This window comes from Oncorhynchus keta, chromosome 10 (assembly GCF_023373465.1).
Source record: "Oncorhynchus keta strain PuntledgeMale-10-30-2019 chromosome 10, Oket_V2, whole genome shotgun sequence".
In the NCBI taxonomy this organism is placed as follows: domain Eukaryota; kingdom Metazoa; phylum Chordata; class Actinopteri; order Salmoniformes; family Salmonidae; genus Oncorhynchus; species Oncorhynchus keta.
The window spans coordinates 71,684,376-71,706,103 of record NC_068430.1 but is presented as its reverse complement, the minus strand read 5'-3'; the positions used below and the strand labels follow the sequence as shown (position 1 = coordinate 71,706,103).

The 21,728-nt window shown below is 45.7% G+C and overlaps 1 protein-coding gene across 1 annotated transcript in view; it reads right to left on the bottom strand.

Annotated features, from left to right (window-relative positions):
- Positions 1-2,184: 2,184 nt before the first annotated feature.
- Positions 2,185-21,728, bottom strand: part of LOC118389425 (nodal modulator 1-like) — a 42,646-nt gene continuing 23,102 nt past the window's right edge. The window contains 20 exon segments of the mRNA XM_052527836.1: positions 2,185-3,076; positions 3,240-3,332; positions 3,618-3,737; positions 6,084-6,185; positions 13,358-13,552; positions 13,780-13,921; positions 14,214-14,341; positions 14,563-14,676; positions 14,962-15,088; positions 15,440-15,599; positions 16,605-16,906; positions 17,296-17,391; positions 17,484-17,547; positions 17,736-17,823; positions 19,488-19,624; positions 19,934-20,065; positions 20,430-20,571; positions 20,886-21,063; positions 21,197-21,347; positions 21,540-21,645. Of these exon segments, the coding sequence (XP_052383796.1) occupies positions 2,945-3,076; positions 3,240-3,332; positions 3,618-3,737; positions 6,084-6,185; positions 13,358-13,552; positions 13,780-13,921; positions 14,214-14,341; positions 14,563-14,676; positions 14,962-15,088; positions 15,440-15,599; positions 16,605-16,906; positions 17,296-17,391; positions 17,484-17,547; positions 17,736-17,823; positions 19,488-19,624; positions 19,934-20,065; positions 20,430-20,571; positions 20,886-21,063; positions 21,197-21,347; positions 21,540-21,645 (2,709 nt within the window). The 3' untranslated portion in view covers positions 2,185-2,944.

Here is a 21,728-nt window from a genome sequence, read left to right as displayed (position 1 = left end):
TCCTCAGTTTTCTCCTATCACAGTCATTCAATTCTGTAACTGGTTTAAAATCATCATTGGTATCATGGTGAAATCCCTGAGTGGTTTCCTTCCTCTCTGTCAACTGAGTTAGGAAGGACGCCTGCATCTTTGTAGTGACTGGGTATTGATTGAATCAAATTTGATTTGTCACATGCACCGAATACAACAGCCTTACCGTACAATGCTTATTTACAAGCCCTTAACCAAGAATGAAGACGAAGAAAATATTTGCTAAATAAACTAAAGTAAGAAAACAAACATAATGAGGCTATATACAAGGGGTATCCCGGCTCCGAGTCAATGTCCGGTGGTACGGGTTAGTCAAGGCAATTGAGGTAATATGTACATGTAGCTAAGGGTAAAGTGACTACATTTACATTTACATTTAAGTCATTTAGCAGACGCTCTTATCCAGAGCGACTTACAAATTGGACTATGCATAGATGATAAACAGTGAGTAGGACATGATTCTCATACTGTAGAAAATAATCCTTGACTGTATCAATCAATCGTTTCCTTACCCAACACTGCCCCCCGGAGACATGGTCATGACACAACACCACCACAACACATATACACCGAGTGTACAAGCATTAGGAACATCTTTCCACGAGACTGACCAGGTGAAAGCTATGATCTCTTATTGATGTCACTTGTTAAATCCACTTCAATCAGTGTAGTAAGAGAGGAAACAGGTTCATTCCGGATTTTAAGCCTTGAGACATGGATTGCATATGTGTGTCATTCAGAGGGTAAATGGGTAAGACAAAAGATAAGTGCCTTTGAACAGGGTGTGGTAGTAGGCACCAAGCTACCGGTTTGAGTCAAGAACAGCAACGCAGCTGGTTTCACACTCAACTGTTTCTCATGTGCATCAAGAATGGTTCCACCACCCAAAAGATATCCAGCCAACTTGACACAACTGTGGGAAGTATTGGAGTCAACATGGGCCAGCCTCCCTGTAGAACACTTTCGACACCTTGTAGAGTCCATGCTACAACAACATTGGGGCTATTCTGAGGGAAAAAAGGGGTGCAACTTAATATTAGGAAGACGTTCCTGATGTTTTGTACACTCAGGGTATACAACAATTTGGTAGGTGCAGTGAAATGTGTCGTTTTACTTGGTCAGCTATAGTAGTACGGCGCCCCCTGAGGCGAATTAGGGTTAAGTACCTTGCTTAAGGGCAGACAGATTTTTCATCTTGTCAGCAAGGGTATTCGACCAGGCGACCTTTTGGTTCGTGGCCCAACACTCTAACCGTTAGCAGTCGCTTCTATCCAAAGCCACATACATTTGTTGCATGGCTCCAGGGGGAATCGAACCCAGGACAGTTGCACACAGCTCTACGAACTGAGCCAAACAGGAGCACATTTTCCCATGTCAGATTTGATTTATCATTAATTTCACACAGATCAGACTCTTCAAGCCGACTCTCTCAGGCAACCATAACCTAATTGGAATTTGTTTCAACTCAGTAAATAGCCATTGGCCTGTTCATCTTTTTCTTTAAAAAAAATTGTCCATAACTAACTAAGAAGAACAGGAGAATAGCGTACCATGTAAAACAAGAGATTGGTTCAGGTGATTCCATTTCACATTCAGCATTAATATTACCACATGAGGAGAAACTTGGATGAACCAATTACATTTTCTTCAGTAATTATTTAAGATTATCACATATTTTATTTTAGCTTAAGGCAACGTGAGGTCAAGACAAACATTGTACTGCAAATCCTAACTAACAAGTGAGTTCACTTAGTCATGCAATGACGTCAATGGGGAAACCTGTAAAGATTTGACTTCTAAAGTGAAAGTTGGGATTCGTCACAGAATTTGTTGAGAAAATATCTCCTCGTACGTAGTAGATACTTGTCTGATACATTTACACTCGTTGCCGTTGCCTTCAGATAATTTGCATACCATGAAATCAGAATGTTTATTTTCTCAAAAAAATCAACCACACCGTAAAATACATTTGCTTCCAAACTGCTCATCATTCACATCAGACAAATAAAATGTAAATAAATTAATAATTATCACTAACATATAGTTATACCCCTACAGCTCCCTACCCAAAATCTTAATTTCTTATCTTGTTACTGTAATGATTAACCCTAACCCTTCCAAACCCCTAGACCCCCACCCACCCTCAACCCACCCACTCTCCCTGGGCAAACTGACAGACCAACACATAAAATCCACCACAGCCTGTCGAACCCATTATAGAAACATGACATAACAATTCATGACCATTATGACAAACCATTCCATACTAGAGCCAGGAGTTTATTCAGACCATGTGATCTGACCAGGAACCATTTATAGTCCAACATCTGGTCAGGTCATGTGGTCAGGGAAAAAAACTCCTGGCCCTCCTTATGACACATGCAGTGACTTGAACAGTTGGCTGAATTGGATGTGATTCAAATGAATGCCACTGCACGTCATAGTAAATTACTTGTCATGAACAGTTGTCACTTTTATAACGAGTTATAAAGCTTCTTTTCTCAATTGACAATTCATTCATTACAAATGTAAAAACACAACAGAAAAAACAATGATGGCTCATATACATATCGACAAAATGGACTCTTCTTAATACTTCTGATGAGTGTTCTATAAAACGAAGGAGTCCCACAGAACAGAACTACACAGCCAGTCTTCCATAGACCCTTCCATAGAACCCATGCTGGTAACATCAGTCCAATGAGCCAGGTTAGCTATGGGTATAGTATGGTAAAGTATGCTATGGTACAGTATGGCTGCGACTGAAATGGCCCTATCCCCTACATAGTGCACTACTCTCATAGGGTTCTGGTCAAAAGTAGTGCACTATACATGGAACAAGGTGGCATTTCAGACACAACATGTCTGTGGTTCCTGTTGGGGTAGTTTACATGCTAGATGTTAGGTCTGTGGATCATGTGCGTCGGGTCTTCTGTCTCTTGGCCTGGCGTTTGGCCTCGTCCAGGGCAGCGTTGTCCCCACCGGCCTGGCTCAGGCTACGCACCCCCTGCAGACGGCTCACCAGCTGCAGCAGCAGGGGGATCACCTGGGAAGAGACAGGGAGTTATATATATATAAATAAACACACACACACTTATGCCATAATACAAAGGCAATAGGAAGTTTGCTTGAACATTTACCAGACCACTTAATTACAGTATGTTGGATACATGATACATGGCTATGCAATAGGAGTGGAGGCAGTGTACCTTCTCATGGTTGTAGGCTGCCAGCAGGAGCAGTAGAGTGAGGGGTAGAGCTATGTAGGAGCCCTGGGCTACGTCCTGGTCAGGAACTTTACGCTGTGATGAAGAACATCACATTGGGTTCTCATTCAATATTCAGAAGACACACAATGCAGGCTCTTTTTTTATCACTGTAATGAGAATATTCTAAATGTATTACATTAGTTGTTTCCGAAATAGGATGAAGTTGCCTGCAGACGCTGATCTAAAATCTGTTTTGTGCTTTCCCACATAATGGATAAGGTTAGAATGTGGACAGGGTAAGCTGATCTTAGATCTGTGGCTGCGGAGAACTTCTAGCCGGAGGATTCAGCCCTGGCGGAGTAGGTACTGTGTACTTACATTGGGGTTGAAGGTCAAAGTGATGTGCTTATGGTAGCCTGTAGAGGTGAAGGAGACTTGGGGCAGAGAGAAGTCGTACTGGGAGCGAGACAGTGTGGAGTGCAGCATCAACACATAGGTCTGTATTGGGGGAGAGGACACACAACAAAAAGTACATTTATGGTGATGACAACATACTCTAATGTTAATTCCACTGACCCAGAACCTCTGGATAAACCTATACACTACTATTATCAGGCAAATAGCAACCATTAAAAGGCACAGTGGTGTCAAAATCCTGTTTTCTATCATATTGTACAACAGCTGATGAAACTAACACTGTATAAGTGTGACAGATGTGAGCAGTGAAATTTTCTGAAAGTTAGTTGCTGGTTGAAAGAACAATTTACACAAGACATTGTAAAATCAGCAGGATTTACATGGGTGAAGTTTAAGTCAATGGTCCAATAAAGAGAGATTCAAACCTCTCTGCCAATAACAGTTTTCAGGTTACACACACACACACACACACACACACACACACACACACACACACACACACACACACACACACACACACACACACACACTTGATAAAAAAATGGAACAGGGTGCCACGCTAGGCCAATTGTGCGACGCCCCACGGAACTCCCGGCCGGTTACGACAGAGCCTGGGCGCGAACCCAGGGACTCTGATGGCACAGCTGGCGCTGCAGTACAGCGCCCTTAACCACAGGCTCCATATACTCACTTGACAGCTCTCAGAGACAGCGGTAGACCATGGAGATGTCCCGGGCCACTTTTACCAATCGTCTATGACGATGTCTACGAACAGCCCTACTATGAAACAGCCTGAACACTCAGAGGACCTGTTTGGTAATGGAGCCAACGCCTATGAAGAGGTCCATAGACAGCGCAATTATGAAACTTCAGACGCGTGTCTTGACACGTGTCTACCCCAGGGAGCACAACCCCAACCTGAACTGTCAGGTTCTGAGAGCTCATGGAGGAGACCCTTTGTTGTTGCTACAGCGTGTCTGGGGCTGCTGGGTCTTCTCCTACTGGCTGGGATCATCTATCACATTTATACAGCCAACCTACAGAGGCAGAGAGACCCGGTGACCATAAACAGCCAAGAGGAACAGTGACCAATGCATCTGGATCGGTCTGACTGACAGAGAGGCGGAAGGGACCTGGAAACGGGTTGACGGCACAGCACTGACAACGGCGGTGGTGGTCTGAACCGGATTCAGAAGTTGGGACTGTGCTATGATGTATGGAGGCGTACAACATATTCCTCTAAATGCATGGAATGACTTTGGGTGTGACGTGAAATATCTAGGGATTTGTGAGAAAGTGGATTATTAATACCGTAACACCAGTGTCTACTTTAACATGTAAAGTGCACACAACTTCTTCCTTCCTTTTTCTCTCAAACACACATCTAATTATCATGATGTTTAATCAGCTTCTTGATATGCCACACCTGTCAGGTGGATGGATTATGTTGGCAAAAGGAGAAATGTTCACCAACCGGGATAGAAATACATTTGTGCAAAAAAAATTGTGCGTATGGGAACAATTTGGGCTCTCTATTACTTCAGGTCATGAAACACGGGAGCAACACTTTACATGTTATATTTAGTTCAGTATAGTTAAGCCATAATATGCTTGTGATTGGTTTGTAAAGGACACAGTAGTTAAGTTTGCCATCTGTAGTATAGAAGTCAATGTAAGTAATTAACAGTTTTTTTTTCTGGATCAAAATGGGGCGTAGGTGGTGGGTTCGGGGGGGCCGGAACCAACATTTTAGAGGCCCTCGTGTTGTTGGCAGTGAAAAACGTAGCCGTTTTAAAAAACAGAGTGAATCAAACGTCATAAGAAAATCAAGGGGGGCCCCCATGCGTCATCAAAAATACTCTTCAATGCATCATTTTTTGAATTTTAGATTCTCCCGACTATCTAGCTTTTATTTTGGTGATTGTTAGTTCTCAAAGATAATGGACCATTATATTTTTATAATATTATCTTTTCTACATACTTAATATCTGGTTTAAGTCGTTTAAGTTTACACCGAAAACATTTTTCCATCCTGAAAAGTACCCGAAAACACACTGACTGTTATATCTTGAAAAAACGACAACTTAATTAAGAAAATGTATTTCTATATGTTGTACAATGTTAAACAGACAATCCCAAAATAAACAGATTCATTTTGTTCTCGATTTCTCTGTTGTCTTCTGCTTTAATTGATAAAATATTGTTATTATTTAGATAATTTTTCATTTCTGGGAAGCTTATTACGACTTTGTTAAATACAACTTAAATAAGTTGTGATTTGATTGAAGTAATACCACTGACCCAGAAGAGCCATTTCTGGTTTGGGTACAGCAGTGCTTCAGGTCTCAGGAAGGAAGTAATGATGCTTCCTTGGCTATCAGCTACACACATTTCTAGCCCGCTTACATACAAATAGCAGGTCCATACCTCTCCATCCCTGTCCAGAGGCGGGAAGTGAAAGAACAGGGACTGTCCCAAAGACACACTGTTGATGGGGTTGTCAAGGTTGTCACTCTTATACAGCTTCACCTACACGGGACAGGAGGAGAAATACAATTATATGGAGCCATAGAATTAAATAGAGGAGTCTAGATGGATATAACCCATTTTAGCATTAGTCCTCTTACGGGTATTGTAGTGAGGGGATCTTACAGAGAGGGTGGGCAGGTGTTCTGGTGAAGTTGTGGGTATTGTAGTGAGGGGATCTTACAGAGAGGGTGGGTAGGTGTTCTGGTGAGGTTTTATGGGTATTGTAGTGAGGGGATCTTACAGAGAGGGTGGGCAGGTGTTCTGGTGAAGTTGTGGGTATTGTAGTGAGGGGATCTTACAGAGAGAGTGGGTAGGTGTTCTGGTGAGGTTTTATGGGTATTGTAGTGAGGGGATCTTACAGAGAGGGTGGGCAGGTGTTCTGGTGAGGTTTTATGGGTGTTGTAGTGAGGGGATCTTACAGAGAGGGTGGGTAGGTGTTCTGGTGAGGTTTTATGGGTATTGTAGTGAGGGGATCTTACAGAGAGGGTGGGCAGGTGTTCTGGTGAAGTTGTGGGTATTGTAGCGAGGGGATCTTACAGAGAGAGTGGGTAGGTGTTCTGGTGAGGTTTTATGGGTATTGTAGTGAGGGGATCTTACAGAGAGGGTGGGCAGATGTTCTGGTGAGGTTTTATGGGTATTGTAGTGAGGGGATCTTACAGAGAGGGTGGGCAGGTGTTCTGGTGAGGTTTTATGGGTATTATAGTGAGGGGATCTTACAGAGAGGGTGGGTAGGTGTTCTGGTGAGGTTTTATGGGTATTGTAGTGAGGGGATCTTACAGAGAGGGTGGGTAGGTGTTCTGGTGAGGTTTTATGGGTATTATAGTGAGGGATCTTACAGAGAGGGTGGGTAGGTGTTCTGGTGAGGTTTTATGGGTATTGTAGTGAGGGGATCTTACAGAGAGGGTGGGTAGGTGTTCTGGTGAGGTTTTATGGGTATTATAGTGAGGGGATCTTACAGAGAGGGTGGGCAGGTGTTCTGGTGAGGTTTTATGGGTATTGTAGTGAGGGGATCTTACAGAGAGGGTGGGCAGGTGTTCTGATGAGGTTTTATGGGTATTATAGTGAGGGGATCTTACAGAGGGGTGGGCAGGTGTTCTGGTGAGGTTTTATGGGTATTGTAGTGAGGGGATCTTACAGAGAGGGTGGGCAGGTGTTCTGATGAGGTTTTATGGGTATTGTAGTGAGGGGATCTTACAGAGATGGTGGGTAGGTGTTCTGGTGAGGTTTTATGGGTATTGTAGTGAGGGATCTTACAGAGAGGGTGGGTAGGTGTTCTGATGAGGTTTTATGGGTATTATAGTGAGGGATCTTACAGAGAGGGTGGGTAGGTGTTCTGGTGAGGTTTTATGGGTATTGTAGTGAGGGATCTTACAGAGAGGGTGGGTAGGTGTTCTGGTGAGGTTTTATGGGTATTGTAGTGAGGGGATCTTACAGAGAGGGTGGGCAGGTGTTCTGATGAGGTTTTATGGGTATTGTAGTGAGGGGATCTTACAGAGATGGTGGGTAGGTGTTCTGGTGAGGTTTTATGGGTATTGTAGTGAGGGGATCTTACAGAGAGGGTGGGTAGGTGTTCTGGTGAGGTTTTATGGGTATTGTAGTGAGGGGATCTTACAGAGAGGGTGGGCAGGTGTTCTGGTGAGGTTTTATGGGTATTATAGTGAGGGATCTTACAGAGAGGGTGGGCAGGTGTTCTGGTGAGGTTTTATGGGTATTATAGTGAGGGGATCTTACAGAGAGGGTGGGCAGGTGTTCTGGTGAGGTTTTATGGGTATTATAGTGAGGGGATCTTACAGAGAGGGTGGGCAGGTGTTCTGGTGAGGTTTTATGGGTATTGTAGTGAGGGGATCTTACAGAGAGGGTGGGTAGGTGTTCTGGTGAGGTTTTATGGGTATTGTAGTGAGGGGATCTTACAGAGAGGGTGGGCAGGTGTTCTGGTGAGGTTTTATGGGTATTATAGTGAGGGGATCTTACAGAGAGGGTGGGCAGGTGTTCTGGTGAGGTTTATGGGTATTATAGTGAGGGATCTTACAGAGAGGGTGGGCAGGTGTTCTGGTGAGGTTTTATGGGTATTATAGTGAGGGGATCTTACAGAGAGGGTGGGCAGGTGTTCTGGTGAGGTTTTATGGGTATTATAGTTTAGGGATCTTACAGAGAGGGTGGGTAGGTGTTCTGGTGAGGTTTTATGGGTATTGTAGTGAGGGGATCTTACAGAGAGGGTGGGCAGGTGTTCTGGTGGTTTTGTGGGTATTGTAGCGAGGGATCTTACAGAGAGTGGGTAGGTGTTCTGGTGAGGTTTTATGGGTATTGTAGTGAGGGATCTTACAGAGAGGGTGGGCAGGTGTTCTGGTGAGGTTTTATGGGTATTGTAGTGAGGGATCTTACAGAGAGGGTGGGCAGGTGTTCTGGTGAGGTTTTATGGGTATTGTAGTGAGGGGATCTTACAGAGAGGGTGGGCAGGTGTTCTGATGAGGTTTTATGGGTATTGTAGTGAGGGGATCTTACAGAGAGGGTGGGTAGGTGTTCTGGTGAGGTTTTATGGGTATTGTAGTGAGGGGATCTTACAGAGAGGGTGGGTAGGTGTTCTGGTGAGGTTTTATGGGTATTGTAGTGAGGGGATCTTACAGAGAGGGTGGGTAGGTGTTCTGGTGAGGTTTTATGGGTATTATAGTGAGGGGATCTTACAGAGAGGGTGGGTAGGTGTTCTGGTGAGGTTTTATGGGTATTATAGTGAGGGGATCTTACAGAGAGGGTGGGCAGGTGTTCTGGTGAGGTTTTATGGGTATTGTAGTGAGGGGATCTTACAGAGAGGGTGGGCAGGTGTTCTGGTGAGGTTTTATGGGTATTGTAGTGAGGGGATCTTACAGAGAGGGTGGGCAGGTGTTCTGGTGAGGTTTTATGGGTATTATAGTGAGGGGATCTTACAGAGAGGGTGGGTAGGTGTTCTGGTGAGGTTTTATGGGTATTATAGTGAGGGGATCTTACAGAGAGGGTGGGCAGGTGTTCTGGTGAGGTTTTATGGGTATTATAGTGAGGGGATCTTACAGAGAGGGTGGGCAGGTGTTCTGGTGAGGTTTTATGGGTATTATAGTGAGGGGATCTTACAGAGAGGGTGGGCAGGTGTTCTGGTGAGGTTTTATGGGTATTGTAGTGAGGGGATCTTACAGAGAGGGTGGGCAGGTGTTCTGGTGAGGTTTTATGGGTATTATAGTGAGGGGATCTTACAGAGAGGGTGGGCAGGTGTTCTGGTGAGGTTTTATGGGTATTGTAGTGAGGGGATCTTACAGAGAGGGTGGGCAGGTGTTCTGGTGAGGTTTTATGGGTATTATAGTGAGGGGATCTTACAGAGAGGGTGGGCAGGTGTTCTGGTGAGGTTTTATGGGTATTATAGTGAGGGGATCTTACAGAGAGGGTGGGCAGGTGTTCTGGTGAGGTTTTATGGGTATTGTAGTGAGGGGATCTTACAGAGAGGGTGGGCAGGTGTTCTGGTGAGGTTTTATGGGTATTATAGTGAGGGATCTTACAGAGAGGGTGGGCAGGTGTTCTGGTGAGGTTTTATGGGTATTATAGTGAGGGGATCTTACAGAGAGGGTGGGCAGGTGTTCTGGTGAGGTTTTATGGGTATTATAGTGAGGGATCTTACAGAGAGGGTGGGCAGGTGTTCTGGTGAGGTTTTATGGGTATTATAGTGAGGGGATCTTACAGAGAGGGTGGGCAGGTGTTCTGGTGAGGTTTTATGGGTATTATAGTGAGGGATCTTACAGAGAGGGTGGGCAGGTGTTCTGGTGAGGTTTTATGGGTATTATAGTGAGGGGATCTTACAGAGAGGGTGGGCAGGTGTTCTGGTGAGGTTTTATGGGTATTATAGTGAGGGGATCTTACAGAGAGGGTGGGCAGGTGTTCTGGTGAGGTTTTATGGGTATTATAGTGAGGGATCTTACAGAGAGGGTGGGCAGGTGTTCTGGTGAGGTTTTATGGGTATTATAGTGAGGGATCTTACAGAGAGGGTGGGCAGGTGTTCTGGTGAGGTTTTATGGGTATTATAGTGAGGGGATCTTACAGAGAGGGTGGGCAGGTGTTCTGGTGAGGTTTTATGGGTATTATAGTGAGGGATCTTACAGAGAGGGTGGGCAGGTGTTCTGGTGAGGTTTTATGGGTATTATAGTGAGGGGATCTTACAGAGAGGGTGGGCAGGTGTTCTGGTGAGGTTTTATGGGTATTATAGTGAGGGGATCTTACAGAGAGGGTGGGCAGGTGTTCTGGTGAGGTTTTATGGGTATTATAGTGAGGGATCTTACAGAGAGGGTGGGTAGGTGTTCTGGTGAGGTTTTATGGGTATTATAGTGAGGGGATCTTACAGAGAGGGTGGGCAGGTGTTCTGGTGAGGTTTTATGGGTATTATAGTGAGGGGATCTTACAGAGAGGGTGGGCAGGTGTTCTGGTGAGGTTTTATGGGTATTATAGTGAGGGATCTTACAGAGAGGGTGGGCAGGTGTTCTGGTGAGGTTTTATGGGTATTATAGTGAGGGGATCTTACAGAGAGGGTGGGTAGGTGTTCTGGTGAGGTTTTATGGGTATTATAGTGAGGGGATCTTACAGAGAGGGTGGGCAGGTGTTCTGGTGAGGTTTTATGGGTATTATAGTGAGGGGATCTTACAGAGAGGTGTTCTGGGTGGGTATTATAGTGAGGTGTTCTACAGAGAGGGTGAGGTGTTTATGAGGTTTTATGGGTATTATAGAGGGATCTTACAGAGAGGGTGGGTAGGTGTTCTGGTGAGGTTTTATGGGTATTATAGTGAGGGGATCTTACAGAGAGGGTGGGCAGGTGTTCTGGTGAGGTTTTATGGGTATTATAGTGAGGGGATCTTACAGAGAGGGTGGGTAGGTGTTCTGGTGAGGTTTTATGGGTATTATAGTGAGGGATCTTACAGAGAGGGTGGGCAGGTGTTCTGGTGAGGTTTTATGGGTATTATAGTGAGGGGATCTTACAGAGAGGGTGGGCAGGTGTTCTGGTGAGGTTTTATGGGTATTATAGTGAGGGATCTTACAGAGAGGGTGGGCAGGTGTTCTGGTGAGGTTTTATGGGGTGAGGGGATCTTTAGGTGTTCTGGTGAGGTTTTATTATAGTGAGGGGATCTTACAGAGAGGGTGGGCAGGTGTTCTGGTGAGGTTTTATGGGTATTATAGTGAGGGATCTTACAGAGAGGGTGGGCAGGTGTTCTGGTGAGGTTTTATGGGTATTATAGTGAGGGATCTTACAGAGAGGGTGGGCAGGTGTTCTGGTGAGGTTTTATGGGTATTATAGTGAGGGGATCTTACAGAGAGGGTGGGCAGGTGTTCTGGTGAGGTTTTATGGGTATTATAGTGAGGGGATCTTACAGAGAGGGTGGGCAGGTGTTCTGGTGAGGTTTTATGGGTATTATAGTGAGGGGATCTTACAGAGAGGGTGGGCAGGTGTTCTGGTGAGGTTTTATGGGTATTATAGTGAGGGGATCTTACAGAGAGGGTGGGCAGGTGTTCTGGTGAGGTTTTATGGGTATTATAGTGAGGGGATCTTACAGAGAGGGTGGGCAGGTGTTCTGGTGAGGTTTTATGGGTATTATAGTGAGGGGATCTTACAGAGAGGGTGGGCAGGTGTTCTGGTGAGGTTTTATGGGTATTATAGTGAGGGGATCTTACAGAGAGGGTGGGCAGGTGTTCTGGTGAGGTTTTATGGGTATTATAGTGAGGGGATCTTACAGAGAGGGTGGGCAGGTGTTCTGGTGAGGTTTTATGGGTATTATAGTGAGGGGATCTTACAGAGAGGGTGGGCAGGTGTTCTGGTGAGGTTTTATGGGTATTATAGTGAGGGGATCTTACAGAGAGGGTGGGTAGGTGTTCTGGTGAGGTTTTATGGGTATTATAGTGAGGGGATCTTACAGAGAGGGTGGGTAGGTGTTCTGGTGAGGTTTTATGGGTATTATAGTGAGGGGATCTTACAGAGAGGGTGGGCAGGTGTTCTGGTGAGGTTTTATGGGTATGGTAGTGAGGGGATCTTACAGAGAGGGTGGGCAGGTGTTCTGGTGAGGTTTTATGGGTATTGTAGTGAGGGGATCTTACAGAGAGGGTGGGTAGGTGTTCTGGTGAGGTTTTATGGGTATGGTAGTGAGGGGATCTTACAGAGAGGGTGGGTAGGTGTTCTGGTGAGGTTTTATGGGTTTATAGTGAGGGATCTTACAGAGAGGGTGGGCAGGTGTTCTGGTGAGGTTTTATGGGTATTATAGTGAGGGGATCTTACAGAGAGGGTGGGCAGGTGTTCTGGTGAGGTTTTATGGGTATTATAGTGAGGGGATCTTACAGAGAGGGTGGGCAGGTGTTCTGGTGAGGTTTTATGGGTATTGTAGTGAGGGGATCTTACAGAGAGGGTGGGTAGGTGTTCTGGTGAGGTTTTATGGGTATTATAGTGAGGGATCTTACAGAGAGGGTGGGCAGGTGTTCTGGTGAGGTTTTATGGGTATTGTAGTGAGGGATCTTACAGAGAGGGTGGGTAGGTGTTCTGGTGAGGTTTTATGGGTATTGTAGTGAGGGGATCTTACAGAGAGGGTGGGTAGGTGTTCTGGTGAGGTTTTATGGGTATTATAGTGAGGGGATCTTACAGAGAGGGTGGGCAGGTGTTCTGGTGAGGTTTTATGGGTATTGTAGTGAGGGGATCTTACAGAGAGGGTGGGCAGGTGTTCTGGTGAGGTTTTATGGGTATTGTAGTGAGGGGATCTTACAGAGAGGGTGGGTAGGTGTTCTGGTGAGGTTTTATGGGTATTATAGTGAGGGGATCTTACAGAGAGGGTGGGTAGGTGTTCTGGTGAGGTTTTATGGGTATTATAGTGAGGGGATCTTACAGAGAGGGTGGGCAGGTGTTCTGGTGAGGTTTTATGGGTATTGTAGTGAGGGGATCTTACAGAGAGGGTGGGCAGGTGTTCTGGTGAGGTTTTATGGGTATTATAGTGAGGGGATCTTACAGAGAGGGTGGGCAGGTGTTCTGGTGAGGTTTTATGGGTATTATAGTGAGGGGATCTTACAGAGAGGGTGGGCAGGTGTTCTGGTGAGGTTTTATGGGTATTATAGTGAGGGGATCTTACAGAGAGGGTGGGTAGGTGTTCTGGTGAGGTTTTATGGGTATTATAGTGAGGGGATCTTACAGAGAGGGTGGGCAGGTGTTCTGATGAGGTGATGATGTTCCCACTCAGGTCAAACTGGTTGATCTGCCTGAAGGCGATGATGTTGACTCCCACGATGTCGGTGCTCCCAACCTCTATGGAGCGGTGCTGAGGGAGGGCCCTCTCGATGTGGTCGTTGCCCTGTGCTCTCAGCTGGATCAGGTATCTACAGCCAGGCTGTGAGAAAAGCTCAAAGTTAGCAACACAAATATAATAGCAGAGCTATTAGCAATTGAAACCGCAGTGTTTGGGGGTGTCAAACGCAATGACTCATTCTGCACAAAGTAACTCTTACAAATGTGTTGTATCGTTACGTCAGCTTCATAACTCCTTTATGTGCTTGTATACAGGCTTTATAACTGCTTTATGTAGCCCTTATAAAGACTGTAAAAGGCCCGACTCACCAGCAGGCCCCTGAGCCTGAAGCGTCCCTCCTCGTCAGTGACTGTGTCCTCGCTGTAGATACTACACTCTGCCTGTCCCACTGCCTCCACTGACACGTCCCTCTCAGCATCTCCACTCAGGGACTGAACTGCCCCGTAGCAGCTGGATAGGAAGCAGTAAACCAGCCATTTTGGGGATCGATAGGAGAGACAAATAATTACACACACCGCCATTTGGGGATGGGACTGTTAAGCTCCTTGTCAAGTAAGTCAGCAAGAACAGGCCTGAATAAGATTTGTTACAATAAAAAGTGGCTAGTGATGGCTGGGGGGGAATTGAACATCATTCTGCCTTGTTTAGTACATTTTTGCAGTTAGTTTAAAGCTCATTGGGTTTCACTCACTTTCTATGAAAAGTGCTACAAAGATCGATTTGATTGGCCCGTTTCTAGTACCTGTATGCAGTTTTGAATCCGGTGATGTCGATGCTGAGGTTCTGTCCCTCCTCGACGGTGATCATCTGAGAGGCTGGCTCAAACCTGAACTCCTTCATCATGGGCTTGAAGTAGTACTGGCCTGGGCTCTGAGGGGAGGAATGGAGGGATAGAAAGGAAGAACAGATGAGATGCAATCAATAAATGCTCCCTGCAGTGTTGCTGCACCAATCCAATCAGCACCAGTTCACATCACACAGAATATAGACTTCCACCTAGTAGCCCGGTGTGTTTAATAGTCAATCATTCAGGAGGAGGATAATACAGGGATGAAGTAGGTGTTGAGTTCAGTCAACATCAAGGTCCTTACCAAGTTGTTGAAGGTGAGGACACCAGTGTCCTGGGTGAGCAGGTTGGATCTGAACGATCCTCCACTGAGAGACAGCAGGACTCCAGACAGAGCGTGACCATCCTCTGACTTGATCTACGACACACAGAGAAAGATAGGAGATATGACAATGAACACACTGTATAAGACTATACAAACCCTGCCGCAGCCAAAACTATATTTAAGTTGCAGTTCGACACAAAGGCAAAATTCCAAACATTCGCAGCACAGACTCATCAAGTGTTTATTAAAACAACCCTCACCCTACCGAGGGAGGGATAATGTTACTAATTAAACAAAAAAACTGTTTTGCCAACAAGACAAAAGCTAATAAATGGCCTGTTCTTTCCACTGAGCTCGCTAGTAGTATGTGTTCTGTACCTTGAAGGTGACTCCAGCCAGGGCGAAGGCCTTGAAGTCTCCCTGGGTTCCCTCTACAGTGCTGAGGATGAAGCCCTCCTTACTGGCACTGACGTCATAGAGACGGTCACTGTGCAGGGGACCAACACTGGGGAGGGAGAAACAACCAATAGAAAGACATTTAGATTGACTTGTATTACTGTACGTTTCTGACAAATGTCACAATCAAGGAGCATTTACCAAACACCATGAGAAAACCTGCCTGAAGCTAATATAAAGCAACAAATATGTAACATGGTGGACATTTCAAGTGACTAGATTAAGACGCAAAGTGGTCAAATGTATTGTTAAAAAAAACAACAAGAGCATGATTTGAACAAGAAACCCCAGCTTGCAAGATGTTTTGCCTGATGCCTAGGGCAAGGATGAGTAGGCCTTGCTAGCCTTATGGCTAACACAATAGTGACCGAGGTTATGGTTAGGGGATAGTCATATATACCTGTATGCCCCGTTCTCATTGGTGGCGACGGTGATGAGGGGGGCCTTGGCTCCTCTCTCGGTGATGGAGATCTCCACCCCCTGCAGTTCTGGAGTCACTTGGCCCTCCAGGAACAGACCAGCGCGCCCTGCGATGTCCACCACACGCCCTGGACAAGACTCTGTGAGAAGGGGACAGAATAAGAGAAGGCATATAGATTACCACTGGACACAGACAGAGCTTCATGGCCGGTGATGTCCACCATACGCCCTGGACAGATCTCTGTGGATGGGTTCTGGTAGGGGCAGAGAATAGGGAGTTACCATATATAAATATAGAGAGACAAAAACAGGTTATACACCTGTGGTGGAAAATGACTCAGTGAGTTATGCTATCCCGTGTGATACTACTTAAGAGAATTGTCTGTTGCTATATGTTAAGTGTTTTTTTCTTCTAACCTGATACAAATGTGTCTTTGTGTGACTCAGTCACAAGACTGGGCGTATTTTTATATATTTTTTTACACCTTTATTTAACTAGGCAAGTCAGTTGAGAACAAATTCTTATTTTCAATGACAGCCTAGGAACAGTGGGTTAACTACTTGTTCAGGGGCAGAAAGACAGATTTGTACCTTGTCAGCTCGGAGGTTTGAACTGGCAACCTTCCGGTTACTAGTCCAACACTCTAACCACTAGGCTACCCTGCCGCCCCGTATAGCGAAGATCCGTTTGGGTGTGACCCCAGCATGTGAGACATCCCGTGTTTTTACTATCTGTGAGCTGTGATAAATGCAGTTTGACGGTTGAGCCCTCGAGCTATCAACCTCGAGCCATCTTAAAATCTGCAAAGACAAACCAATCTCCTTGTACACACTATGTTCCGCCCCTGTTTACACACATCTGCTAAACTGCCATGTAGACAAGAGCTGTACTTTCTATAAAAGCAGAGAGCCAACTCTGTTCGTTGGGCTTTTAACTCTGCACTGTTGTGTGGATTGTTGGCTGATCCATTTTTTGCAAATATGAATAAATATATTTGTTGTTTGAAGAATCTAGTCTCTTTCCCCTTTGGTTAGAATGTCCACTACACACCACACAGAGAGATATGCAGACAGACACCACAGACCAAACACACACACAATAACATAACACAAAAGAAGAGGATAACAAGGAAGTGAACTCCGACCTCCAGTGATAGTAGCCTCAATCTCCGGCGGATAGAAGAGAAGCTCCTTGGAGGAGGGAGTCACAGTGATCCTCTCCCCAGCCCTGGCCCAGTAAGAAAATTCATAGTGAAAGGGGCTGGTGAGCTCATCAGCTCTCTCTTGGATGGGGGGCTGGCTGTCACCGCCATCCTCAGCCTCTTGGGCACGTCTCTCCCTCTCCTGGCGCCGCAGCTCGATCTCCTGCAGCTGCTGCTCCTGTCTCTGCTCCTCCAGGCTTCTCAGAGGGCCTAGGACCAGAGCTGGCTCAGACTCTATGGAGGATCTGATGGAGGACACATAAACAGTGTTTAGGTTAGACTATGGACGACCTACAGGAGGAACACCGTGATAATCTTTTTTGTTGTCATATTTAGAAAAACAAGTAATTTCATGTTTAAACGCTAATTCTGGAAATGCATGTAAATCTCCAACCTTTTTATGAATGATGTACACTGTACTGTTCTATGTAAATAGGTGGTTGCACACAGATTCACCCCTTTGAGTTAAATGTATATTCTGTATACAGTACTGCTCAGCAAATCTTACACACAATCTCAGATATTTATCTTACAAACAAGGACAATGCCATCAGTCCACATTTTGCCTGGTTGTTTGGACATGGTAGAGTGAAGGTAGAGTGATAGCAGGTCTATAGAGGTGACGGGCACTAACTTGATGGAGACCGTGACATCCAGGATCTTATCAGTGGTGATTAGGCCAGTCATGTGATGTCTCACTGCAGTCAGGGTCAGGATAGTGGGGGCTGACCTGAAGGAGACATTTAGACAAGTAGAGTCATTCACTTTGGTGTGGCTATTTAAAAGGAAAACATAGAAATGGACCCAATAGAACACCCTTACGTGTCGTAGGTATAATAGTCCTGTTCGAATTGGTGGCAAGATCGAGGAGTCACTTTGTACACACCTGGCAAAAGCAAGATTAGATGATTAATAAGTATTAATATATATATATATGACTCATGTATCTACCGGTAACCTATATTACCCTAGGTTAGTCTCATAAAGACACATTTTATTTTCCAAAGAGAGGTCTTTTAGTAAGGATATTGAAGAGAATCGAAGACAAGTGAAAAGAAGAGGAGTTTCTCCCACCAGGCTTGGAGAGACAGAAGCGGTTGACCCCCTTGGAGAGGTTATAGACGCCAACGTTCTCAGGCTTGCTGCCGTCCTGAAAGAACTCCTGCCAGGATACACAGACACTCATTTAGACTTTCACCACAGCAACCACGATTATGTAAAATAACGTACAAGCTATTTAAGAACCATTATGCTCAAACTATGCACTCATACTCTTTCTTATCAGAGCAGCTGTCCAACAGTATGTGCACAGCTGCTCGTCGAACATCTCATTCCAAAATCGTGGGCATTAATATGGAGTTGGTCCTCCCTTTGCTGGGAAGGCTTTCCACTAGATGTCGGAACATTGCTGCTGGACTTGCCTCCAATCAGCCACAAGAGCATTAGTGAGGTCGGGCACTGATGTTGGGCGATTAGGCCTGGCAGCCAGTTAGCGTTCCAATTCATCCCAAAGGTGTTCGATGGGGTTGAGGTCAGGGCTCTGTGCAGGCTGTCAAGTTCTTCCACACCGATCTCGCCAAACCATTTCTGTATGGACCTCGATTTGTGCACAGGGGCATTGTCATGCTGAAAAAGGAAAGGGCCTCCCCCAAACTGTTGCCACAAAGTTGGAAGCACAGAATTGTCTAGAACTGAAGCGTTAACATTTCCCTTCACTGGAATTAAGGGGCCTAGCCCAAAACATCAAAAACAGCCCCAGACCATTATTCCTCCTCCACCAAACTTTACAGTTGGCGCTATGCATTGGGGCTGGTAGCGTTCTCCTGGCATCCACCAAACCCAGATTCATCCGTCGAACTGCCAGATGGTGAAGCATGATTAATTGCTCCAGAGAACGCGTTTCCACTGCTCCAAAGGCCAATTGTGGCAAGCTTTACACCACTCCAGTCAACTCTTGTCATTGCACATGGAGATCTTAGGATTGTGTGCGGCTGCTCGGCCATGGAAACCCATTTCATGACGCTTCCGATGAACAGTTTATTGTGCTGACGTTGCTTCCAGAGGCAGTTTGGAACTCGGTAGTGAGTGCTTAAACAGAGGACAGATTTAAAAGGGCTACGCGCATCAGGACTCTGCGGTCTCGTTCTGTGAGCTTGTGTGGCCTACCACTTCGTGTCTGAGCCGTTGTTGCTCCTAGACGTTTCCACTTCACAATAACAGGACTTACATGTGGACTAGACCGCGCGCACGCATGTTGATTTTGTCCATCCACACCAGACACGATAAGCATATGCAGGTTGAAATATCAAAACAAACTCTGAACCAACTATATTCATTTGGGGACAGGTCGAAACACACAAAACATTCACTGCAATTTAGTTAGCTAGCTTGCTGTTGCTAGCTAATTTCTCCTTGGATATAAACATTGGTTTGTAATTTTACTTGAAACGCGCAAGGTCATCTACTCCGACAATTAATCCACAGATAAAAGGGTAAACCGATCTCCTCAGGCTTCTTCTTCTTCAGACTTTATATAGCGGCTGGCAATCAACTTTAATGTGCATTACCACCACCGACTGGAGTGTGGACCTCAGTTTGTCTTCAATCACCCACGTTTGGTATATGCTCCTAAAAACCAATGAGGAGATGGGAGAGGTTATATTTTAGCGCCTGGCTATGAAGACGCTCGTTGATGCGCGCAAGCAGCGTGGGTGCATTGATTGAATAACGTAACAGTACACATGCACACAACTACACAAATGAACAAACCTAAAGACACACTCTCTCTGTCCCCTACACACATCCCTCCCCTGTGTTACTACTGACCAGGGTGATGGCGTGGGACAGGGAGCAGCGGAGGATGTAGCCTATCTGTCTGAGCTCTACTCCCAGCACGTCAGAGTCCAGCACCTCCACCTCCACTGACTTGAGCTTCCAGCACCACTCCTCATGGGAGATACTCACTGGGAGGGAGGAGAGCAGAGCGTCAGAAAGTGAGACATTGCTACAATATTGACATAAGGACAAGACATACATAACCTAGCCTGAGAGACTGGAGTACAGCCTGGCTTTAGTGTATGGATTTCTTCTCTGACAACATTGACCATCCTATAACATACTTACTTGTTCAGTAGACACATAACAGAAAAAACGAGGAGCTACTAAAAAGATAATGTCCAAAAATACATGTTTGTTTTCCATAGCAACAATTTATTTTTATTATTATTTTTAATACCTTTTTCCCCAATGGACACGACCCAGGAGGTCCGTACCTTTGTATTTGCCAGGCAGAACGTTGTCGAAGGAGATTTCCAAGGTGTCACCACTCCCTGAGAGGAGCACGCTCCTCCTCTCCCCCTGACGACTCACCGGCTGCAGGGTCACCGACAGGTCATCACAGTTCGCTGGGGGTCAAGAGGTCAAAGGTTATTCAAAGTGGCAAAGCCGTGAAAATGAGACCGTCGCTGATTAGCTTTCTAACGAGAATGCTAGGACTAATAGAGTATTCAGATTGACTGTTTTCAGCGTTTGTCCCGACAATGACCCAGTTAGGCATCAAAACACACTCAGTCTGTCTAATAGAAAAGCTCTTTTAACCATGACTGTTTTCTTTCAACAGAAAATGCGCCCTACTGTTCCCTGTTGAATAGGAGTTACTTCTCCCTAAGGGGTTATTGTTAACCTTGAATTATTCCTACTTGACATCTAAACAGGAAATGTTCAGAGTGAGTCATAGACTAATGGGAGAGAGCTCCAGGGCAGGCTTACCCAGACAGTAGATCCTGCCCGAGACGGAGGCCATGAACTGGGTGAAGAGGAGGTCGGAGAGGGGCCTGTCCACCAGGGAGACCTCCAGAGCAGCAGGCTGCAGGGCCAAGCCAGCCTTTACCTCCGCCTCAGGAAGAGACACCTGCAGGGAAGGATGGAAGGCAGGGTGAAAAGTTAGCCTAAGTACATCCAAGGTAAATGGAAAAATCCTGTTTGGTCGTATTTTGAGGGTAACATCCCTAAGAGCTGATCTCACGTAAATAGGACTGGAAGTAGGATGAAGTTGCCCATAGATCACTTTAGTATACTTTCTTCACCCTTATAGGGATATGATTCAGAGCAGCTACGCTGATCCTAGATAAGGGACTAAGGGCAACTTCGCTCAATACAACCAAAGCCACCAAAATACAGACAATTCATCTCATAGTCAGAACAAGCTGTATTTCTGTAACGTACGGTAACACTGTAGTCTCCAGGTTTGGCATGGAAGCAGAAGGCCCCCTGCTGGTCTGAGTCGGTGGTGCGGGTGGCAGTGTTGTCCTGTCCCAGGGGAGTGAGGGTCACCTTGTAACGCCCCTGCTGCTTCAGGCTCTCTGGCAGACGGGTGATAGCGATCTGACCACACACGCTGAACCTGGAGAGGGGGATGAGAATGACATTTATAATTTATAATGCTGCAACAAAACAACCACGTAGCTGTTATGTCAGATGCATGTTATGATTATAGATGGAGGCATCAATAGGACACATTGAAAGTCGAAACTCACCCAGCAGTGATGATGTCAGGGAGTTGAGGCGTGTTGGGAGCTATCTTCACTGTGATTGGCTCAAAAAACATGAGGTCCTTGTGCGTGCGGAGGGTGTAGGTACCGGTGGTCATATTCTCCAGGCGGTAGGAGCCGTCCTCTTTGGTCAGAACTGTTAGAAGGGAAGAAAGAGAGGGAGGAAAAGGGAGAGAGAAAGAAAGGGTTCGGCAGAAGGACAATCCCAACGCAAATGAACATAGCATGTCTCCACGTTAATCAAACAATGTCATCTCTGATATTTCTCCTCCGAATTTGAACACAGATACTAGAAGAGAAATGGGGTGGTGGATGTCACTATGGTTACCTTTGATCTGGTTGTTGAGGGTTACCGTGGCGTCAGGTACCCCGTCCCCCTTCAGGCTGTTGAGAACCCTGCCGGTCACAGAGAAACCCATGACACGGAAGATGGGCTACAGAGAGAGAGAAACACAAAACACGACACCTCCAGGGTCATGTACAGTACCATAACCTCTGTTAATCACACGACAAAGGC